Source organism: Triticum dicoccoides, chromosome 2A (assembly GCF_002162155.2).
Source record: "Triticum dicoccoides isolate Atlit2015 ecotype Zavitan chromosome 2A, WEW_v2.0, whole genome shotgun sequence".
NCBI lineage: Eukaryota > Viridiplantae > Streptophyta > Magnoliopsida > Poales > Poaceae > Triticum > Triticum dicoccoides.
In genome coordinates, this window is record NC_041382.1 from 533,745,068 (window position 1) to 533,763,476 (window position 18,409).

The 18,409-nt window shown below is 46.9% G+C and overlaps 1 protein-coding gene across 1 annotated transcript; it reads left to right on the forward strand.

Moving 5' to 3' along the window:
• The first annotated feature begins 664 nt into the window (after positions 1-664).
• On the forward strand, positions 665-6,096 carry LOC119355219. Its single transcript, XM_037622000.1, has 8 exons — positions 665-954; positions 1,998-2,564; positions 2,648-2,754; positions 2,849-4,190; positions 4,291-4,518; positions 4,613-4,846; positions 4,945-5,198; positions 5,288-6,096. Exons 1-8 carry the CDS (start codon positions 781-783, stop codon positions 5,757-5,759), a joined length of 3,378 nt encoding a protein of 1,125 aa, XP_037477897.1. The 5' UTR covers positions 665-780; the 3' UTR covers positions 5,760-6,096.
• Positions 6,097-18,409: the final 12,313 nt, after the last annotated feature.

An 18,409-nucleotide genomic window follows, 5' to 3' on the forward strand; every position in this document is an offset into this window, starting at 1 on the left:
GCGAGGCCGAGCAAAAAAAGAAGGCGGTGAAGGAGGATGAGGCCGGCCCCTCGATGGTGATCCCCGTTGAGTCTGACTTATCGGGCTAGGATGACTCGGAGGAGGATGATGAATGTGACGACCCAACAAGGACGATATCTAGGAGCAGTTCTATAGCGACGATGATGAGTAGTTTATGTTTGATGTAGTTGAAGTAGGCTCGGAGTAGTAGTAGCTTAAACTATGTTTAATTTATGTTTTAAGAACTATATTTGCTCCAAATGAACTTGCTCTATTTGAAATGATGTACTAGTCGAATTAGATGTATTTACATCATTTGTTGGAGCACTAGTCTTTTACATCTCCAATTATACATTATCTGTTGAAGTTGGATGTTTTTGATGATGTAAATTATATATATATATATATATATATATATATATATATATATATATATATATCTTCAAATATACATCGATGCTCTTAGCGCCGTTTTGCATTGGAGATGCCTTAACGCCGTGAAAATAACCGAAACGCCGTCTCCCTATCCGTCTCGGCTCCGGCCCGAGCGTCCGATCCGCTCTGCGATTCGGAAACCGCTTCCCCGGGGAGTACCTGGTACTACACCTATATAGCGCCACGCGTGGCGCACCCAGGACGGCGCGGAAGAAACTAAACTCGAGAAACAAGTGGAGTAAAGCAGTGGCGCAAGCAAGGGAGAAGGAACAACAGATTGCTTGTGGGATTCGCCGGCGAGTTCGATCGACGAGGGAGACGGAGGGGAGCTTGATCGGTGCGGTGATGGGGGTGAGGGAGCCGGTGGCGATGGAGATACCGGTGGAGGAGGGGGCGGCGGCGAGGGTGCCGCCGCAGATCAGGAGGAGGCTGCTCGAGGGCAGGACCAGCGGCGGCGGCGGCCCTGCCAGCGCCAAGGAAATCGAGGCCAAGCTCAAGGAGGCCGACCACCGTAGGCAGGTAGGTTCTCCCTGTCGGATACCTTTAGTTTCCTACATTTATCTTTCGTTTTTTCCCTTCTTCCTCCTCACGGTGGACTGCGAAGTCGGGGGCGTGAAGTGTGAATTCGAAGTGTTGAGAACTGCTTTTTTCTATGCACTGGTGAACGATAGTTGCGTTTCCTGGAAGATTTACAGTAACTTTAGACGTCTAAGTACAAGTATATGTGAAATGCCGTAATTGTGAAAGTTGCGTGTATGTGAAAGAATTCCTTTGGTTGAGCCTGTTCGTGGGGGAAAGTAACATTCTTTGGGAAACTTTTAGGCGGTAGGTAGTCGTGAGCCTGTTATCCTCGTCTTGTTGCGTTTCCTGCTGTTGAAGTGGTATTATTATTTTTATATTCTACAGAAGTGGTATTGTTCCTGGAAGATTTACAGTAACTTTGGACGTCTAAGTATAAGTATGTGAAATACTGTCGTAATTGTGAAAGTTGTGGGTATGTGAAAGAATTCCTTTGGAAAAAAATTAGGCGGTAGGTAGTCGTGAGCTGAAGTTGGTCTCGCGGGTGCCACGAATTGCTTTTCTGTTGGATTTTGCCGCGTTTTTCTTCTTCTTTTGTTTGGGGTTTTCCGGTGTTTGGACTGAAGCGTTCTCCCCTTATTGAAAAGGTCTCAATTTTATCTGCAGTTCGGTGAAAGCGTAAACAGGGACAATTAGAGTATTAGTAACAAATTATCGCCTGTTAAAAGGAAAGTTTTTCTTAATCAACTAATAAAGGTGAAATTATTGTAGATTGTAACTGCTAAGCCATTGGTTTCAGGTTTATTGTAGTTTGTTAGGATAGTTTGCTTTCATCATCGACCACTTGGTTTGGCTTAGAAGTAACATACGTTGCACTTGTACTGCTGAAATTTTAGTTGCAACTTCTGTACTTCTGTTGGTTGCTGTAATCCTGGTAGGGGCTAATAGAAACAACTAACGTTCTTTTGGTTAATAGAAGGTTTGAAGTGAATTAGCCATACATGCTTGATCAAATTAGCTCATGTTCAATTGTTTCTCTGCAGCAATTCTACGATTGGTTATCCTGCAAAGCAAGGAAGAAGCCACGGAGCCCATCGTGGTCATCTCAAGAGGAAGATTACGGACAGTACCTTGAAGCCAAGCTTCAGGCAGCTGAGCAGAAAAGGCTAAGCCTCTTGGCAAAGGCACAGAACCGGTTAGCCAAGTTGGATGAACTCCGACAAGCAGCGAAGAATGATGTGGAAATGCGGATTGAGAAGGAGAAGGAAGAACTTGAGACTAGAGTCGAGACTCGTGTTCGGCAGGCAGAGGAAAACCGTATGCACCTTCTGCATGCAGATATGCAGAGGCGGGCCGCACTGAAGGAGAGAACAGAAAGGTCCCTGGTGCAGAAGGCGACATCTGAGAGCAAGTATACAGAGCGGGTGCAATCTGCTATCCTGGAAAAGCGTGCTGCTGCTGAGAAGAAACGGTTGGCATTGTTAGAAGCTGAGAAGAGGAAGGCTCACGCTCGGATCATGCATATTCAACAAGCAGACATGACTGTAAGCAGCCAGAGAGAAGCAGAGAGGATTATATTGAAAGAACATCTTGAAAGCAAACTTCAGAGGGTATGTGTTGTCATACATGCGCTGATTACAGTTTTAGTTCTTATGTTCTGCTTCTTATCTGATTTGTTATCTTATTTGAACAGGCCAAGAGGAAGAGAGATGAATATTTAAAGCAGCGAGGAGGTCCATGCAGTTCTGCTCATGCCGACTACATCAAGCATGCAGATTTTCTTTCAAGAAAGCTTGCAAGGTATTACTACCATACGATAAATTACTTGAATACTAACTATTTGGTTGTATTTGCACGTTCGAGTTAATTGAAGTTTTCTTCTCGTATACTGTAGGTGCTGGAGAAGTTTCGTGAAGTCCAGGAAGACAACACTTGCCTTAGCTCAAGCTTATGATGCTTTGGGAATTAATGAAAAATCTGTGAAGTCAATGCCATTTGAGGAATTAGCTATGCTGATGGGATCTTCCACAGCTCTTGAGGCTACTAAGGCATTACTTGACCGGTTCGAGAGGCGTGTGACTCTTTGTCAGTCAGCAAGTTCATCATCTGCAGAAAATATTGACCATCTGCTGAAACGCCTTGTGACTCCAAAGAGGAAGGTACCTCCGAGTAGAGATGGAAGAACAAGGGTTGCAGCAAAAAGGCCAGCCAGAACTTCTGAAACAAGCAGGTTGTCTAGATATTCACTGAGGGTCGCACTCTGTGCTTACATGATCCTGGCTCATCCTAGTGCTGTTTTAAGTGGAGATGGTGAGCAAGAGAAGCTACTCATGGAGTCAGCAGCAAACTTTGTCAGGGAGTTTGAGCTGTTGGTTAAGACAACACTCGAGGGACCGGGAAGTGCCTCAAGGCAGCCATTTCTTGATGCTGCTGAATCATGTAGTTACCAGAAGTCTGATGATGTTGCCGGTCAAAGTAAATTCAAGACTCGGCTGGTTAATTTTGACAAAGCTTGGTGCACCTACCTTTACAGATTTGTGGTGTGGAAAGTAAAAGATGCAAGATCATTGGAGGGTGATCTTGTTAGGACTGCATGCAAGCTTGAGCTGTCAATGATGCAAACATGCAAGTTAACTGCCGACGGGCGGTCACACAACCTCACCCATGATATGAAGGCCATTCAGAAGCAGGTTTCTGACGACCACAAACTTCTAAGGGAGAAGGTTCAGCATCTGAGTGGTGATGCAGGGATTGAGCGGATGGACTCTGCTCTCTCAGATGCAAGGTCAAAGTTCTTCGAAGCAAAGGAGAATGGAAGTCCATTGGCCGCACCTGTTGCAAACGTATCTACTCCTCTGAGCATTGATTCATCTGGAAAGCTCCCGCCTTCTGAGGTCAATGTTAGTTCCGAAACAGCATCAAGCAGCACATCACCAGTGAATCTGCCTACAGAGAATGAGCAGATGGTCAATGAGATGCTTCATGAGGACAGTGGTGTGATTGCTGGCAATTCTAATGATGCCCGCACCATCGAGAAGGATTTCCAAGACAAAGTGAGGGATACAATGGAGAAAGCTTTCTGGGATGTGGTTACTGACTCAATGAAAGGAGACAAACCTGACTACAGCCAACTGATCAACCTGGTAAAGGAAGTGAGGGATTCGTTGCACGACTTGGCTCCCAAGGGATGGAAGGAGGAAATCTATGAGAACATTGACCTCGAAATTTTGTCCCAGGTAAGATCCCAGTGTTATGCATATAGAAATTTGTCATCGATTTGCTTCTTTTTTCTTATTCATGAAACATTGACATAATTTTGATCCTGTACAAATGAAGGTACTCGAGTCAGGCTCCCAGGACACCCAATATCTGGGGCAGATTTTGCAGTACTCTCTGGATATGGTCAGAAAGCTGTCTGCTGCTGCAAAGGATGATGAGATGAAGGCAAGTCATGACAAATTATTGAGCGAGTTGGCTGCAAGTTCTGAAGATAATGATAATGGAGTCAGCTCGTTCGTCATTGCTGTCATCAAGGGCCTGCGTTTCACTCTGGAAGAAATAAAGGTGTGTTGAGTGTGTTAATACATTAAACTTGTCCTATAATTAACTGCAGTTGTTTTTATGCAGTGGAATTCTAACATTTTTCTGTTATAAACAGCAACTGCAAGTAGAAGTGAACAAGGCATATGTTCAGCTGATGCAACCGATGATAAAAGGCTCGGCTGGAGTGGAATACCTGCAGAAGGCTTTCGGCGATCGCTGTGGACCTCCTGCTAATGCGTCAGCTTCTCTCCCTGTAAGTCTGCAGTGGATTTCAGCATCAAAGAGCATCATGGACGCAGAATGGAGGGAACATCTGGGCTCTCTTTCAGTTCTGCCAGCAGCAAATCATGTGAGTTTCTAACTATGCAGAGTCTTAATAGCATCAGTAGCATAGCGGCATTCTATTTGTTATCTGGTTCCTGACTCTAGTTTAATCCTTTGTGGCAGGCTCAGCCCCTTGTTACAGTGCTCCGAGCTGGCCATGGAGCTCCAACAGCTGCTGTACCTTCAGCAGGCACTTCAGGTTTACCTGAGTGCAAGGGAGAAAAGGTTGACAAGCTTGTGAGGGTTGGCTTGTTGCAGCTTATCAGTTGTATGGAGGGCTTGCAATTGGAGTCAACTCCTGAGAGCTTCCACCTTAACTTTCTGAGATTGAGGGCCGTGCAGGGCCAATTTCAAGAAGTGATTGTAATTTCTACGAGGTAAACAACCAACTACTTTTAATAATTTTAGCCTAGCCTGCAGGACGAAATGTTTCATTGTGTGCTAACTGAACCTACTGTTTGTGCAGCATGCTCGTCCTGCGTCAAGTCCTGATGAGTGAGAATTCTAAGATCACCCCTCCCGAGCTGGAGGCTGTCATCTCAGAACTCTTCGGCGCCCTGGTGAAGCTGCTGGATAACTCCCCGGAGGCAGGCACTGAAGAGATTGTGGAGGCGATGATGAGCGCATCGGCCTCAGCCGGCTCTTTGTCGGACGCCAAGATTCAGGCAAGGAGGCAGATAATAACCCGGGGGCTCCTGAAGAGCCTCCAAGCGGACGACGTCGTCTTCAAGAAGGTCTCCCGGGCGGTCCACTGCGCCTTCCGTGGCGTCGTCCTCAGTGGCAGCGGCGCCAAGGGCCAGAAGCTGGCGGATGCGGCCCTGCGCCGTGTCGGCGCAGGGAAGCTCGCTGACCGTGTGGTGAAGGCGGCTGAAGTGCTCATCAGGGTGGCCACGGTCTCGGAGAAGGTCTATGGCCCATGGTACAAAGCGCTCGCCTGAATGTGAATATAGCTTTACTTTGGTTGGTTCTGTGAATACACACGTTACTACGGTTGTAAATTCTTGTTCCGCTGAATGAGGTGGGAATAAGCCATTGTACAGAAATTAATTAGTACTAGTTCAGGATGTTAGGAATTCTTGGTGTAGGGCAAATATGAGCTCCAGAATTTAGTCAGTCAGGGCCCGGAGATGCTGAATGGCAGCTGGGTGACCCGTGTAATGCCAATAATGGTGCAGTCAGTGTAATAGATAGAACTCAATAATGTGATTATTAGTTGTCTATGATGTAAATATACTTCGTTTGTTTGAGCAGTTGGATATTAAACTCTCGAATCACTAATTCTGAAAAGGAGATATAGTAGTTATACTTAATCACATCACTTGGATTGATGATCTTTTTTTAAAGGCTCTAAGGCTTTATATATCTACTCCCTCTGTTCCGAATTACTTGTCGCAGATATGGATGTATCTAGATGTATTTTAGTTCTAGATACATCCATTTCTGCGACGAGTAATTTGGAACGGAGGGAGTAGCTCTTTGCTGTGGCAACCAGATTGTTGGCTCGGCATTGCAGGTGCGGCTGGTGTTGAGACCTGCCCTCAAGGGGGGTTGTACCGAAGTTGGCCTGGTCAACACAAAAAAACTTAACCCTCAAAACAGCTGGGATTCCCTCCTTGACTTGCTCAACCACCTTCCGCCGCATTTCTGAGGCTGGGTCGCGGCCCTCCTGCTTCATCGCGGGTCCTTCTCAATGGTGTTCCTCGATGTCCCATCTTCTTAGGCCGAGGGTTGAGGCAAGGGAACCCTCTCCCACCTTTCCTTTTTGTGTTTGCGATTGATCCTCTCCACCATATTCTTCAGAAGGCCACCAAGCAAGGCAAGCTGCACCCCCTTGGAGGAAATGTGATGATGATCTGGGCCTCCTCATATGCGGACGATGCTGTGGTTTTCCTTACGCCATTAAAGCTGAAGTCAAATTCTTCGCCGGAACACTTGCGGGCTTTGGCGAGGTCACCGGCTTGGTCACAAACTGCACTAAAAGCTTGGTTGCCCCCATCTCCTTCATTCCTTCCCCGCCTACCGCTCCTCCTTCCCTATGAAATACCTTGGATTGCGTTTTTCGGTCAAAAGGTTGAATAGAATTTACTTCCAACCTCTCGAAGACAAGATTGCCGCCCAACTTCCTCCCTGGATGGGCATGCTTGTCCATTGTTTTTGTGATAGCTCACCATCCATGCCGAACGTCCCTGGATGGGCATGCTGATAGCATCTCCGGGCATGGCGGTTTTGGTCAAGTCTGTCATCATGGCCATCGCCTACTACATGACAGCGTTAAACCTTTCGGCTTAGATCTTGAAACAGATTGACTCCCTTCGACGTGCCTTCCTTTGGGTTGGCTGTGACAAGATCACCGATGGCAAATGCAAGATCAATTGGGAACAAGTTTGCAAATCCAAAGTTCATGGTGGCCTAGGGATCTTAAACTTGGAGAAATTTGCGGCTGCTCTCCGTGTCCGTTGGCTTTGGGCGGAGTGGCTAGACCCGGTGAAGCCTTGGGTAGGTAAGGGGAACCCTTGTGTTTAGAGTGATAAAGATAATTTTGCGGTTGCCACCAAGGTGTTAGTTGGAGATGGCCTTCGTGACTCTTTTTGGAAATCCGCTTGGCTTGATGGGATCAGGCCCAAAGACATCGTCCCGAAAATCTTTGATCTATATAGAAGAAGGGGTTGCTCGGTCGAAAAGGCTTTGCATAACAACTTTTAGGCCTCCCAAGTGCATGCTGGTGGAATCATCTCCGCCAGCCATCTCACTGAGTTCGTCAACCTTTGGGGGAGGGGGTCGGTTGTTCATCCCAACCCAGATGCGGCAGATTCTATCTTCTGGAAGCTCACTAATGATGGCATTTACTCCACGGCGTCGTCCTATAAGGCTTAGTTCCTTGGTTTGGAGGACTCGGACATGCTACAGTTGGTGTGAAAGAACTGGGCTCCCCCAAGTGTATATTCTTTGCTTGGCTAGTTATCAATAATAGGATTTGGACGGCTGATAGGCTTCAACGTCCGGGCTGGCCCAACTGCAGCCATTGCCTCCTATGCAAGCAAGTGCAAAAAAAAGGGCAGCAAACTTTCTTTTCCAATGTGGCTACACTGTTCAAGTTTGGGAATGATCAAATCTTGGCTTGGCTTGGTTGATGTGCACCCTGCGCCCTGGGCGGCTGTGGACTCAGTAAAAACATGGTGGACCTAATTGCGTCCAACATTTCGTAATCTCGTTGGGCGATGCTCTCTCTAATGCTGCTAATCTCATGGAAAAATTGAAATGAGAGGAAGGCTCGTGTCTTCAGTGGCGCCGTTGTGCCGGTTGGGATTGGTGTCGCTAGAATTAAAGACGAGTCTAAGTTGTGGTGCTTTGTGGGGGCTAAATACTTGTGTAATGTAACGCGGCAAGGGTGATGCGTTATAATTCGGCCTTTGGCCAAAAGACCTCTAAACCTTCTTCTTAATCAATGATGAAAGTGAAATCTTTTGCCAGTTTGCGAATCAATCTGTGGTTGAGTTGGTTAGGTGGACAGTGGTATCCCCAACCCATCAGGGTTCAAATCCTGGTGCTCGCATTATTCCTGGATTTATTTCAGGATTTTCGGCGATACACTTTCAGTGACTTCGTAAATCTTAAGATGATATGCCGGCTCAAGTCTCTCGGAGGTGCTCATAGGGGTAGGGTGTGCGTGTGTGCGTTCATAGGGGTGAGTGTATGCACGTGTATATGAGCGCTTGTGTCTGTACTGATGCTCAAAAAAAAAAATCTTTTGCCAGTTTCAAAAGAAAATAAAAATAAAAATAGGGAGATGGCTTAGAGATGCTCTTATTCCCCGCATGGTTCATGGGATTGCTTGACTATTATATTGTGTCAATTAGTCGATAATATAATGCATGTAATCTTTATGCAATCGTGATATTTACATCCGTGATCCCGAGAAAGCAAATTAATACTCTGGTTAAGGTAAGAAACCTCCAAGCAGTGTCTGGCTACGATTTTGTGCTCTCTGATCTTCATTAGTTAGCGCGATCTCTCCATACCATGCATGCAAACTTTCTACTCCCTCCCTCCCTCGTACGTACTAGTATATAGCGCGAGGCATTCATGGTTATTACTTACTCCCTCCCTCCCTCCCTCCCTCTTCCGTTGATTATCCATCCAGCAAAGGGATAAACAAAGATCGATCCAGCATGAGGAGGAATGACCTGCTGCGCGTGATGACCATCTTGTTTCTCATCGGGTGCCTTGCGACAACGGAGTGTAAGCATACATCATTCATGATCTCTTCTTCTTCTTCTTCTATTTATATGTATTGATGAATTCTGACAACCATGTATAATGATAAATGGATTAGGTCGTCTCGGAGCTGGAAGAGGCATCTCAGATGGTCAGACAAACACGACCACTGACGGCATTGTGGTGAACTCGACGGCGATCGGTGAGAGCAAGCGTAACGCCATATTTTGCAGTCTCAAGGGATGTACCGGCAATGGCGGGGAGCTGTACAAGTGCTATTGCTGCGTGAAGCCGGGCCTGACGTGTTTCCCGTCAGCGGATGACTGCGAGTTCTATTGCCATTGAAGATGGCCGGGTACGTACCTTAAATTAGATTGTGTGCAGAAAAGGTGTAAAGATGGATCAGTACGTGCTATTTGAGGGGATCAATGTACTGATGCGTAAGATATCTTTACCATGAGTAATAATTTAAGTTCTATTCAGCTTAGTACATCCATGTATCTTGGTTTTGTTATATATCAGAAATGATATCTGGCGGAAGTTCCCTAGGAGGTCAACATTGGTGAACGCCTTCCTTGCCGTTGCACGGATCTTGGCGTAAGGCTGATGCCATGCAGATCAGTTGTAGTCATCCGTTGTAAAGTGATTTAACAAACACTCACTTTTTCTCTCTCAAAAAAATCGTGTTAGGTGTGCGGTCGGCGGAACTCGAACTCGAGACCTCATGTCGGAACCATGTACTAAACTTGTTTTTACTAGCCTATATATATACCTATCCCTCACCTTCTTTCAAGGGTTAGCTAGGACTAGAATTAAAACCAATGGAGCTTAGCTCATGTATGTCCCTTATGTGGGATCTATCTCCCCTAGTGGAATCAAGACCTCCTCCTGAGGAAGACTCCCTAGAAGCAGAAGACCACCTCAAGGAGTAGATTTGTCCATAGAATTTAAGCCCTCCTTGTTCTGGACTTGGGAAAGAACACTATCTTGATCTTTCACACTCTTATAGATGATTTGTATGATGGATCTATGTATGTGTATCTTTTAGTGCATCTTGTGTGTTGATTTGTGTGTTTTCCCTTGTGTTCTTCCTTGATTCCATGAGTATTCCCCTTATTCTTCCATGGTCTTCCTCAAATTCATCGTCAATCCATGAAGATCGGGCAAATCAAGGGCCTAGCGCTACATCATATGGTATCAAGAGCAAGGTTGCCACGAATTTGTAGGCCCATACACCCCCATCTTCTAGCCTTAATTTGAATTTTTCTTGCCTAATTGAACAATTTTTTGCCCCATACCTAATTTCTTGTGATTTCTTCGATTTTGTGACAAAGGTTGGTTTTTGATCCATGGATCTCTTCCAAAAATAATTGATCTACCTTCCTTTCCATTCCCATGTCCCAATTTGTTATTTTCCCCATCAATTTTGACCTCAAAATCTCAAAATTCCGCCTTAAAATAGAGTTTCGCACCCCAAAATCACGATAAGGAAAAACCAGCCCGAACGTCTGGCTTCCATCTCGAACCACTGCCTCCCATCTCGGATGTCGAGCTGGAACACTCAAAAACATCATCGACGAGGCTAGATGTCTGCCTTCCAACCTGGACGGCCAGCCTTACCCCAGATAGTCCACCTTCCAAGCCAGACGTTCGCCCCCAAAAAAACTACGTAGGATTGTTTCACCATTTGGCCATAACTTCCGCATCCGAACTCCGATTTGAGTGTTCTTGGGTTCTTTTGTAGCAATTGATGTGATATTGACCATCATATTGGTTTCCACATCATTCGTGAAAGAAAAATTTGGAGGTACTTTATCGACAAGGGAACACCTCCACCAATCATCATGTTTGTGCCACTGCTTCACTGCCCAAGCATCATCTTCCTGATGTCAAAGGGTGATGGCGAGACGAAGATGGTGAACGGTGAGGGAGAGGGGATTAGGGGTGACGATAGGATAGAGCATGGTGTAGGTGGGGCGGGAGGCGCACATGTTCTTGGTGTGGGACGGATGCCACCATGAAAGAGGTCAACTTCATGTTACATCTCCTGCATCAGCAGATATTGCGCCTACTCCACATTCGAAACCAAGCCACCATCACATTACGTGAGCGTCGTTATGAAGGTACACATGATCAAATAACAGAATGATTGTGGACACTCATCGATTTGTATGCAATGATTACACATGATCAAATAACATGATGATGCATGATAGCAGAGTGTCAAATATATATTTCGTTTCTAATAAGCACTAAAAATGCATTCATTTTCTGGTACACCAGTGTTAACCTAGTATGTTGCATAACATTCCAATATTATAGAGAGTGTCAATGCAAGCTGCGAGGAAGGCTAGTTTGTGTCATGTGATACATCAAACGTCAACCAATTATTTTGCATAACATCCCATAACATTACCAGATTCTCTTGTTCCACAATGGAAGCTACGAGGAAGGCTAGTTTGTGCTCTTCCCTACTCATCTTGCTTATGGCTTCTACTAGCAAGTATAAATTGGCCTCACAAGGTTAGGGTTTTGGCTTACCAATTTATACTTACTAGAAGAGGCAATAAGCAAGACGAGTAGGAAAGAGCACAAACTAGCCTTCCTTGCAGCTTTCATCATAGAACAAGATAATGTGGTAATGATGTTGTGTCTTTGGGTGTCCTAACTTTGTGAGGTTCTTATAGCATTCTTGCACCACATATACCATAAAATAGTTAGGTTGTAAGGCCCATAGGAAAACGAGGAAGCTAAATTTATTCGAGGTAATGATAGAGTGTAAAGCTAAATTAACTTAATTTGGCATGCTCCCTAGAGCTTAAAATAAACATAGCCTTTGTCACCCCTCTCATTTTAGCATGCTAGATCAAATAATTTTGCACATGGATAGGTGAAAAAATTGACGTACTAACCACTGATGTGCAGGCTCTTCAAGAAAGAACTCACACCATGGAAGCACATGTTGCAAAAATAGCTGAAAGCCAAACTGTTATCCTTGCTAAGTTTGTAGGTAAACCAGAACCCAATCTGGCAGAAAGTGTCTAGATGATGGGGAGCAACGAGGATACAACAAAGGAGCTTGACAAGAGCCATGTTACCGAACATAGCTTTTCAATTGAAGACTTCCTCAAAATAATAAACTTAAAGCACCTATTTTCAATTGAAGACTTCCTCAAAATAATAAACTTAAAGCACCCATGACCAGTGGTAAAGGATGATGAAGCATATATAAGTTTTATTCGTCAATTATCCATCAAGGTACGTGAACTTGATATGGAGTGCAAGAAATTGCATGAAAGCTGCCTACTAAGAGGAAATATTGAAAGGTACAAAGCAATGCTTGTGGCGAGGGGTACAACCAGACCTACGACATTGACTATGATGAGACCTTCGCTCTAGTAGCAAAAATGAACATTGTGAGGATCCTTACATAAAACTGATGTGAAGAATGCTTTCTTGCATTGGGACCTGCAGGAGGAGATCTACATGGAAATCCCACCGGGGTTCTCTTCGCCTGAGACTGTTGGCAAGGTATGCAGGTTAAAGAAAGCTTGTTATGGTCTAAAACAGTCTCCGAGAGCATGGTTCGACAAGTTTAGACGTGTTGTATGTAATATGGGGTATGGCCAGTGTAACTATTATACACTGTTCTATAGACATAAAGACATTGCAGCAGCGTACAGTAGACCAGCAGAGCAGAGCATGCATACCAAGACAGTATCATCCCACACACAGTACACAACACCATCACCAGACGTGAATAAAGGGGAAAGCGAGAAGGTCTAACCGATGAGGCGACGGCGGTGGGGAGTGGTCTCGAATAGCCTGGAGAATTTGGACGGGGGGCGGCGCCGAGAGCGTGCTCGTGGTCTTGGCTATGTAGAATCAGAAGAGCGCTGCTGTCGGTGTCAAAACCGGCGAATCTCGGGTAGGGGGTCCCGAACTGTGCGTCTAAGGCGGATGGTAACAGGAGGCAGGGGACACGATGTTTTACCCAGGTTCAGGCCCTCTTGATGGAGGTAAAACCCTATGTCCTGCTTGATTATTCTTGATAATATGAGTAGTACAAGAGTTGATCTACCACGAGATCAGAGAGGCTAAACCCTAGAAGCTAGCCTATGGTATGATTGTATGTTGTCCTACGGACTAAAACCCTCCGGTTTATATAGACACCGGAGGGGGCTAGGGTTACACAAGGTCGGTTACAAAGGAGGAGATATACATATCCGTATTGCCTAGCTTGCCTTCTACGCCAAGTAGAGTCCCATCCGGACACGGGACGAAGCCTTCAATCTTGTATCTTCATGGTCCAACAGTCCGGCCAAAGGATATAATCTGGATGTCCGGATACCCCCTAATCCAGGACTCCCTCAATAGCCCCCGAACCAGGCTTCAATGACGATGAGTCCCGCGCGCAGTGTTGTCTTCGGCATTGCAAGGCGGGTTCTTTTCCAAATTTCGAACGTTTGTTAAGCAGTGTCTGGTCCCATAAATGTTGAACCTCTTGGCTTATGCACCCAATAAGGGCTATCTTCCACGCGTCAAATGAATGCGAGGCGCCAGGGCGTTTTTACATTCGCCCCCCTAGCCAGATAAATAAATTGTCTATTAAAGGGATGGGATTCTTAGATCCAATCCATATCATCCTCCCCCAGCGAGAATCATCGAAGCGTGCTTCAGAAAGATCCACTCCAGCATGGCCGACCTCCACAGCTCCTCCTCCCGCCCCCGTAGCCCTAAGCCCGGTGATTGGGAGAGGTGTTCAGTCCCACACAGTCGATTAGTCAAACTGCAGACTAAGGGATTTCTCCTTCCGGCGTATATGGTGCCCTCTGAGCCGGGCTCGCCACCTACAATGGCGGGGAGCAAGCGGAGAGCTTCCCCAGCCCCTCTATAGGGGAGCGGGTATGCCTTGTCCCTTATTTATTGAGGGGACTCGGATTTCCGATTCATCCGTTCCTCCGCGGGCTCCTGGAGTTTTACGGCCTCCAACTGCATAATTTCACCCCTGCTTCCATTTTACACATCGCCGACTATGTTGCCCTTTGCGAGTTATTCCTGGGCTGCGAGGCTCATTTCGAGCTATGGAAAAGGTTATTTTGCCTCGTCCCTCGCACACAGAAGGGGTCACTTTATCAAGTGGGTGGAGCCGAAATATGGCGCATCGCCGAAACCGGATACCTGTCCGGTACTCCGAAGAAGACGTCCGAAGACTGGCCTTCGAAATGGTTTTATATGGAGGACGTCCCCCTTCCGGACGCTGTTCGGCAGGGTCTTCCTGAGTTCAGCAATGCTCCTCTAAAGAAACGCCGAAGTTGGCACCCATAGAGCCCCCAGGAGGAAGACAACGGAGAAGTCCTTTACCTGATGAACCGGATTAAAGCGCCGGCTCAATCAGGATTGACAGTAATCGAGGTTATGTCAATATGCATAATGCGGGGAGTGCAACCACTTCAATATCGAGGGCACCCCTTGTGGTGTTCTAACGGGGAAGATGACGCCACCCGTTGCGGGCGTAAGGGTCCGGACAACGCTGCCGCTTTAGCAAAAATTCTATCCGAATTGTTCAAGGGAGAGGAAGAGGAGTTCATCCGCATCAAGCCACAGGATGGATTCTCCATGTACAACCCTCCAAGCTGGGTGAGTTATATCTCCTTACTCCCGTTCTTCCCGCATTCTTTGTCGTAAGTACTCACCTTGCCATTTTGCGGCAGGAACTGTGAAAAGCCATAAGGGAGGTCAGCAGCCCATCTCCACAACCAGAGGACCCTGACCGGGCCCTCGGTGCCGGACTCAAAGAAGATCCGGACATATTCATGGAGCTGATAGACCGGCAGTTCTATCAATTAAGCTGTGATGACGCCATGGTTGCCATTACGGCCGATTATCCCAGACTGCTTCCTGTGTCGCACGTAAGAAAAACCAAAAATCCCAACTCCAAAAACTAGGATCCCCTTTTAGACACTTCACCTACCATATACATATGGTGTTTTTACAGGGAAGGCATTCGGGACGCCATGCCGAACCTGCAGCAACAACAAGAGGCACTGAGGCCGGGCAAGCCAAAAAGGAAGGCGATCAGGACGGAGACGCCGACGCAGAGGTATGACAGAAACCCTGCTCCGTGGTTGTCATCTTTCTTGAAATGTAATGGTGTCCATGTTTCTTTAACAGAAAAAACGCTCACTGGAATATGTCCAGTGAGGCTGCCGATCATGCTTCCACCAGTCGGGCTCCAGGACCGGACATAGAGGCGGAAGACGAGATGGGGCAGACACCGGATAGTCCCCCTACAGAGGATGCGGATAGGCTATCCTCTACACATTCAGAAGTGGAGAGCGCCATGAATCATAGGTGTCGCCGGGCCGTACTCCGCGACGCTTGCTTCTCACCAGTGGCATTTGATGCCTTCAATTCTGGAGAGGCGTACCTCTGTGCTGCTCAAAATGGTCTAGCCAGAGCCACGGACCAGTATGTAAAGGATGTTCGGGTAAGAAAATCTGACGATTATATGTATCAGTAGCCCCTGATACTTGAAACAGTTAGCAGAACTGATTTAAGGATCATCTTATTGTGTAGGTTCTTACAGAGAAGAATGGTCGACTGTCACAGGAGCTGGAGGAATGCAAGACCCAACTTCGGGCCGCTGTTGCCGATTGAAGGAACCTAAAAAGTCCCCAGCTGGTAACATTTCTTTCAAAGAATGATAGGTACCATATAGCATGCGGCATGGCTGCAGATCTAATAATAGATGTTGCAGATGAATCCGGAGAGAATCCGGAGGAGCAGCACGCCGTACGACAGCTAAAGGCTGGCGAACGCGTGCTGACTGAGGTCAGGCGGGAGAAAAACAATCTCCAAGACGCCAATACCAAGCTGAGCATGGAACTGAAAGATGTTCGAGCCCAGCTTGCAGACTCCGAGAAGGAGAATAAGCGGCTTCGACGTGGCATATTTAGTAAGTGCTTGAACGAACCCTTAATAAAGGGGACGGCGGGGAAGCCGGCTAACAGAGTTATGTCTGCAGGTATGCTAACGGGTCGTCCCGCGGAGGAGATGCCCGGGTCTGCGGGTGATCTTCTATCCGAGCTCTCACAACTGCATGAACAAGTTCGGCAGGTGATGCAAGGTATTGCCCAGGCCTTGTGGCCATCCGTCTCCCTGTCAGAAGGCGTTGGAGAGCTTGTGGAGAAGCTCAAGGGAGCACGGCGGTGCTTCCGATTATGGAAGATATTTGCCTGCCGTCAAGGTGCCAGGGAAGCCTGGGCCATGGTGAAGACGCGGTATACCAAGGCTGACCCAAATCACATGGCCGAGGTCGAACCTGTGGGGCCCGACGAGAAAGAGATCCCCGTTAGCTTAGTCTATGGGCAAGTAGAATTAGCCGCAAAGTATTCCCAACAGGATTGTAGGCTAGACCGCCTGTTGGATGGTATAGAAGAGGAATTTAGTCAGTCTACATGACTATGTAATTAAAGTGACATGTATAATGCCTTCTAGCCAGATTGTAGATCATTTGTCATGGCGGACCTTTTCGCTTCAACCTCGGGACCCAATAGTCCGTAGTGTATCCAAATACCCGCTCGGTTATATAAGAACCGGGGTATGCGTGGAGACCAGGCGTAGGGGTCATTAGTGCTTGAACAGACAAGTGCCCAACTAGTTATGTTATATTACATGGATAGTAAGAAACATCTTCCAGGGAGAATAGTTATGTTAAGGGTTCCTTTCCCTAGGTACGCATGCCCTAAAGTGCATGTCCAGACTGCGAGAGGAAAGGCAGGAAAAACATCTGGGGGCACATGTGGAAAATAAATAAATAAAAATCATCTTTTGTTCGCGGCCGAATATTCCGTTAAGAACGCTAGCTTTCGGCTTCACCCAGTCTAAGGTACACATCTGGCTGACCCGGCAGTAACAATCGCAGAGGTGCTCCCCTTATGCCCTAGCCGAATTAACGGGAACGTAGGGCATAAATACAAGAGCCAGGCAACCCAGCTTGGCTAAAACTTAAGTCATATCGATGCATATAGTGGCGGAGAAAAGGTACATGCGGAAGAATAACACATGTGCGGGGCATGAAACCCAGATAGATAATTAAGCTTCTGTGTAAGAAGCCCCCAGGTATAATGAGCGCGGTTAGCGCATCTATAATGTGCAAGCGAGGCACAAGGTGGCCCTTGAAGGCCTAGAGAAAGAGTAAAAGAAAGAAAGAGAAAAAATACAGATAATGTATATGCAAAAAATGGACAGAGGAAGGAGACGAACATAGAGTCCGGCGCTAGGCGTAGAATCTTCGGAGCCTGGCTGTGTTCCATGGGTTCAGCTCAAGTCAATTATTCGATGCATCCCGTAGACGGTATGCTCCACCGGTCAGAACTTGGTCAATAATGAAGGGACCTTCCCATTTGGGATCGATCTTGGACTTTTTCTTCTCCTGCAGGCGTAGAACTAACTCGCCAATGTTATAAGTTTTGGCCCATACTTCTCTGCTTTGGTATCTGTGAGCCTGTTGCTGATAAAATGCGGAACGTGCTTTTGCCACGTCGCGCTCCTCCTCCAGGGTGTCCAGACTGTCCTGCCGATCGAGCTCGGCTTCTCTTTCTTCGTACATGCGCACTCGAGGTGAGTCATGAATTATGTCGCAGGGCAAAACTGCCTCTGCGCCGTACACCATAAAGAAGGGTGTATATCCGGTAGTGCGATTTGGCATGGTCCACAACCCCCAGAGTATGGAGTCGAGCTCCTCTACCCAGTGCTTGTTAGACTCCTTTAAGGACTGCACTAATCTGGGTTTAATGCCGCTCATGATAAGACCATTTGCTCGCTCAACTTGGCCGTTGGTTTGTGGGTGATAGACGGAAGCATAATCGAGCTTGATGCCCATGTTGCTGCACCATAGTTTTACCTCATCGGCCGTGAAGTTCGTGTCGTTGTCAGTGATGATGCTGTGGGGGACGCCATAACAGTGTACAACCCCGGATATGAAGTCTATCACCGGTCCGGATTCAGCTGTTTTAACAGGTTTGGCTTCTATCCATTTGGTGAATTTATCTACCATGACCAATAAGTATTTTTTCTTATGGGTTCCCCCTTTAATGGGTCCAACCATGTCAAGCCCCCAGACCGCGAAAGGCCAGGTAATGGGGATTGTTTGGAGGGCGGTGGGTGGCATATGGCTTTGGTTTGCAAAAAGCTGGCAACCGGCGCAGCGTTGGACCAAGTCCTGCGCATCTGCCCGGGCCGTCGGCCAATAAAAACATGTACGGAAGGCCTTGATTACAAGGGCCCGGGCTGCGGCGTGGTGGCCGCCGAGTCCAGCATGAATTTCTGCCAAAAGCTTCCGCCCTTCCTCTTCGGAGATGCACCTTTG